This window comes from Zerene cesonia, chromosome 1, assembly GCF_012273895.1.
Source record: "Zerene cesonia ecotype Mississippi chromosome 1, Zerene_cesonia_1.1, whole genome shotgun sequence".
Lineage (NCBI taxonomy): Eukaryota > Metazoa > Arthropoda > Insecta > Lepidoptera > Pieridae > Zerene > Zerene cesonia.
Genome location: NC_052102.1, coordinates 3,115 through 7,631, shown reverse-complemented (window position 1 = coordinate 7,631; position 4,517 = coordinate 3,115). Strand labels below are relative to the sequence as shown.

Below are 4,517 nucleotides of genomic sequence, written 5' to 3'. Positions count from 1 at the left end.
CGGCGGCCGCCATCGAAGACACGAAATGCGTCACCACAGACTTTGCCGCATAAGCTCCGGCCACGCTACCCGCTGAAAGTAATATTTCGACTCAATTTTATAAACATGTATAATGGAGTTTGTGTGGAAATGAAGAACAAAACACAAATATCCACTATAGTTTATTCACTACTAAAGATTTGAACACTTTTACAATGATTACATTCCTATATTGCGAAATCTTTAGACTATTACAATAAGTTAACAAAGAACCTCAACGAAACTCTTAACGAACTCTTAACGACTCATTAACGACTTCATAACGACTATTTTACAAAAACGCGGCCGATGACAAATTTTATGTTGCCGCGCTCCCATTGGCCGAGCGCGGACCAACGCGGCCATCGTATAGAATTATGGTCGCGTTAACCTCTCTTTGAAATTTACCGCCGCTCGGGTGCGTTCCGTTACACATGTAAATAATATATATCCGGCGAACCAACAGAACCATGAATGTTAGAGCCACTATCTCTGCGAATCCGCTGACTTTTTTAAGGGGAAAGGGATAAGAAAAGGTTTGACAATTGGAAAAAAGGGATTATCTCAAAAATAAATAAAGTAATTGCCTTCTATAGAATCTCTAATTGGATGAATAATTTCTAAACTAAATGAACATCAATAAAACAAGTGTTAAAAATATATAAACACAAAAGGAAATTATTTATGTATTCAACAGGGATTAAAAAAAATATTTTGTTTTTTAATTTAAGTTTTTTAAAACAATATGACAAATTGTATTGTATATAATTTAAGTTCAAAATATTGCACTAAACACATATTAATATCAGTAATAAAGTATATATATATAATAGTAAGAATGACAAAAATATAACATTGTGACGTTACACTACCTTGACAAGTGTTTTTTGTATTGAATTCGAAAATGTATTTTTATTGAAGTTATGTCAAAAACTAGTACATTTACTATCTTCTTCTACTAGTAGATTTTCTATTTATAGCAGAAAAAAAATCTGTTCGAAAACCACATTTACAATATGTAAAAAAAAAAATTTTCATTAATTTTGAGTCAGTACATTTTCTATAATACCGAGGTATTTCATTTGAAATAGAAACATTAATATTACAGTGCTCGATACGGTGAAGGGAAACATCGTGGCCACTGATATGTCCAAAAATAGGGACATGGATAGCTGGACAACTGAAATTACATATGGGCATATTTTTTCTCGATATTCTTACAGGATACGGACTTACGCAGATGTACGGGCTAAACTTACAAAAAATGGACTTGGGTTGAGGACTTTAAAAGGCTGCTTTTCAATAAAAATTGATCTTCATTGTGTAAAATAAACATATATGAAGATGCAAAAAAATTAATTATTTATAAAAAATAATTCAGCTAATCTTACTTATTTCGGCAATAAGTCCTAATGGGTGAAGACAGTGATGGTGAAGGAGTGTAAGAAGATATGAGTTACAATGTGTTCACTAAAAAATGAAACCGAGGTCAAATATCATATCCAATAATAAATGCATCCTATAAGCGTGAGCAATAGTGCTGCAAACTCATTTACTCAAATATCCAACCACAGCCAGCCACATCTCGTCAATCTCTATTTCTACATTGAAACAGTGATTGGACGCTGCCAAAAATTCTGTCATGAGGACATTTGATTTTTCTATGTAGTAATAAGTAATATACATTATTAGACTATATAAATATTAAAATAATTCATAGAAGTTTCAACCAATGTATTTGTTACCGTTTCACATTAAGATTGTTAATTGAATTTTGAAAATAGATTGCAGTGATGTATCAGAATAACAAAAGAGCAATTGAAATACTTGTTTTTTGTCTGTGGGTTTATTGTAAGTGGGACCATGCGGCACTGCTTCTGCCAATTTCTTAACTGACTGACTGACAATTTTCACTGTTGATTATGCCTATAAGCCTATTACATATAAAATAACTTTTGTTCATACATTTCAATACCTATTGATAAATTTAATTATTCCAGGAAAATTCTTCGGCAGCCAATGATTTTCAATACCATTCAACAATATGGACAAACATTTTTTGAAGTGCTTGCTTACCCTTTTCGGTAGCAGTGGCCTTCTGAATCATTAGTGGTATTAAAAGTACTTGTAAAAGATTACATGATTAAAAGTTTTTTTTTATTTGGAGTTCAAACAATCATGATTTATGAATACTAGGCCACTGGGCAATCTCACAGGTCTGAACAGTATCTTTAACATAAATACTTATAAAAAAAATATTTTCTTACCTCCAGCAATTAGATATGTAAATGATTGTCGGCCATCAATATGGTTTTCAGCCTTAACTGTTGGGTCCAAGGTTTCTTTACGGCGATAAGCCGAGAAGTCGGGGATGGAGACATCCGAATGCGCAAATCGAACCTGGGTTGGCACTGAAATTGACATGTGTTATGTAACAATATTTTAAAACAATTTAGTGTGAAAATATAATATTCTGGAATTTAATTATACTCACATTTGTTACTTTGTTTCACTTTCAAGCTCTGAATCGGTAAAGAGCCATGTAAAGATTGCACAGTAGAAGTGTTAGGCAAAGATTGGGCGACTAATTTGTCAACGGGAGTTGCAACTGCTACCACGGGCTTGAGTCCATTTGTGAGGACATTGGATGTAGCTTTAAAATATGGGGCTAAATGTCCAGCGCGCACTACCGAAGTCATTTTGGTTTTAAAAGATTTACGCAATATAAATTGCTTTTGATCTTTACGTAAAGACGGGAAAGATCCCAAGGTTGAAGACTGAAGTTACAAATCTCAATGTGACGTTAAACTGTCAATGTCATTATAATTTTTTTTTCTTTCATAATGGCAATAAGTTTCAACTATTTGCCAGTGTCAAGTTTTTAAAGGTAGGGAAACAAATTTTCTTTAAGCTAAAGATTTAAGCGAGAGTATAATTAGAGAAGCAGCACTTAGCATTATATATAATAAGAATGTACTCTAGATGTTGGCAATCTGAATCACACATACATTATACATTCACATATACGAATTAATACACTTGTTATCAATTTACCTCCCTTGATTTTATACAACTAAGGTTTCGTTGGAATCCCTGGTCGGGCATAGAAACGTTTCCCTTTTAGCATTCTGTAACTTTCCCAAAATTTTGTCCTTGTTCCCTTAATAGGGAATATGCATGTAATTCGAATAAGGGTCACATATTTTTTATAAACCCAATTACTTCTTAATGAAGCTTCCGTAAACACTTTTCGATTTAATTTCAATTTCAAGGAGAAATAAATTTTTAAAAAGAACAAAAAATGTATGGGAAATTCAAATGTATGAAAACGCGACATAAAAGTATATGAACTATGATGTTATAACCGCTAAGCACATACCAAAGAGTATAAGATAGATAACCCAGTATATAAGTAGCTATGATAGATAACGGCAGCATCGGTGTTACCAGTAATGATGTTTATATCAAAATTTAACGAGTAGCCAATGTATACAGACAAATTTTTAATGGATAAAATACTCCCATCTAACTAACTTCACCTTTTTTGGAAATTAAGAAACCTGATAAAAAACTAAATATAACAAGAAACAGTTACATATGACAAAGAGTACACATATGATTAAAAATCGTGTTTAAAGAAAAACATGCTGTTGTAATTATTTGATTGTTTGTTATAAACGCAATATTATTTAGAAAATCTCTAGGAACAATAACATAATTTATACTTTTTATTCCTACGACTACTAACTAACTAACTAACTCGTGTTATATGTAATATTGAACTTTCTGTGAAAGTATTACCATGAAATACTTATAAAACATTCCTCTCATTGTTCTACAGGTAAAGAGGGTTAGTTCATGACGATTTATGAACGAAAATTAAAAAAATATTAAAATTTTCCTACTATTTTCTATGACTTTTCTCTCATTGTTGTTATGAACTGTGACGTCACATCAAGCGCGTCAAAATGACAAGCGAATATGACTGTTTTAGTGGGGATTTTTAGAATAATTTTTTCAATTATTTCTAAAAAGATTTCGGCACCCATCTTTTTTTTCCTAGCATAAAACTTTGTAAACTGTCAGTTAAAAATAAAAAAAAAATACATGCATATTCCCTATTGTCATAGAGGTAAACTTTGGGAAGATTGCTAAGATCGTGGCAGTTATTGTAATAATAAAATATGTATGGAAATAAATCACCACTATTTATTCTAGACTATCTTTTGCTAAGGCGCTTACCATTTCTATTTATTTATTTTATTTATTTATTACCTTTAATACCGGTGTGGCTGTGTATCCAAGCAAAAACTACTGTGAATTTTTTATTCATGCATTTTTGATTACAAAGATGATAGGGTAAAATGGCTTATTATTAAATTGATATTTTACAAGACTTCTGTTTTAGAATTGGTAAAAATAATGGTAATGGTAATTTTGCTAATAAGATGCAATCAATAGCTTTCCAGATGGCCAAAAATTTTCTAGGAAATACGGAT

The 4,517-nt window shown here is 31.5% G+C and overlaps 1 protein-coding gene across 2 annotated transcripts in view; it reads right to left on the bottom strand.

The window, feature by feature from the left end:
- LOC119831237 (cytochrome b-c1 complex subunit Rieske, mitochondrial-like) overlaps positions 1–2,836 on the bottom strand; it is a 3,585-nt gene extending 749 nt beyond the window's left edge. Inside the window, exons 1-3 of one of the 2 annotated variants that reach the window (XM_038354539.1) lie at positions 2,513–2,836; positions 2,286–2,429; positions 26–72 (exon numbers count right to left, since the gene is read on the bottom strand). In XM_038354539.1, coding sequence (XP_038210467.1) covers positions 26–72; positions 2,286–2,429; positions 2,513–2,717 — 396 coding nt within the window. In that variant the 5' untranslated portion in view covers positions 2,718–2,836. The remainder of the gene's footprint in view (positions 1–25; positions 73–2,285; positions 2,430–2,512) is intronic. The other variant, XM_038354531.1, reaches the window with a different exon arrangement.
- Between the last annotated feature and the right edge of the window lie 1,681 nt (positions 2,837–4,517).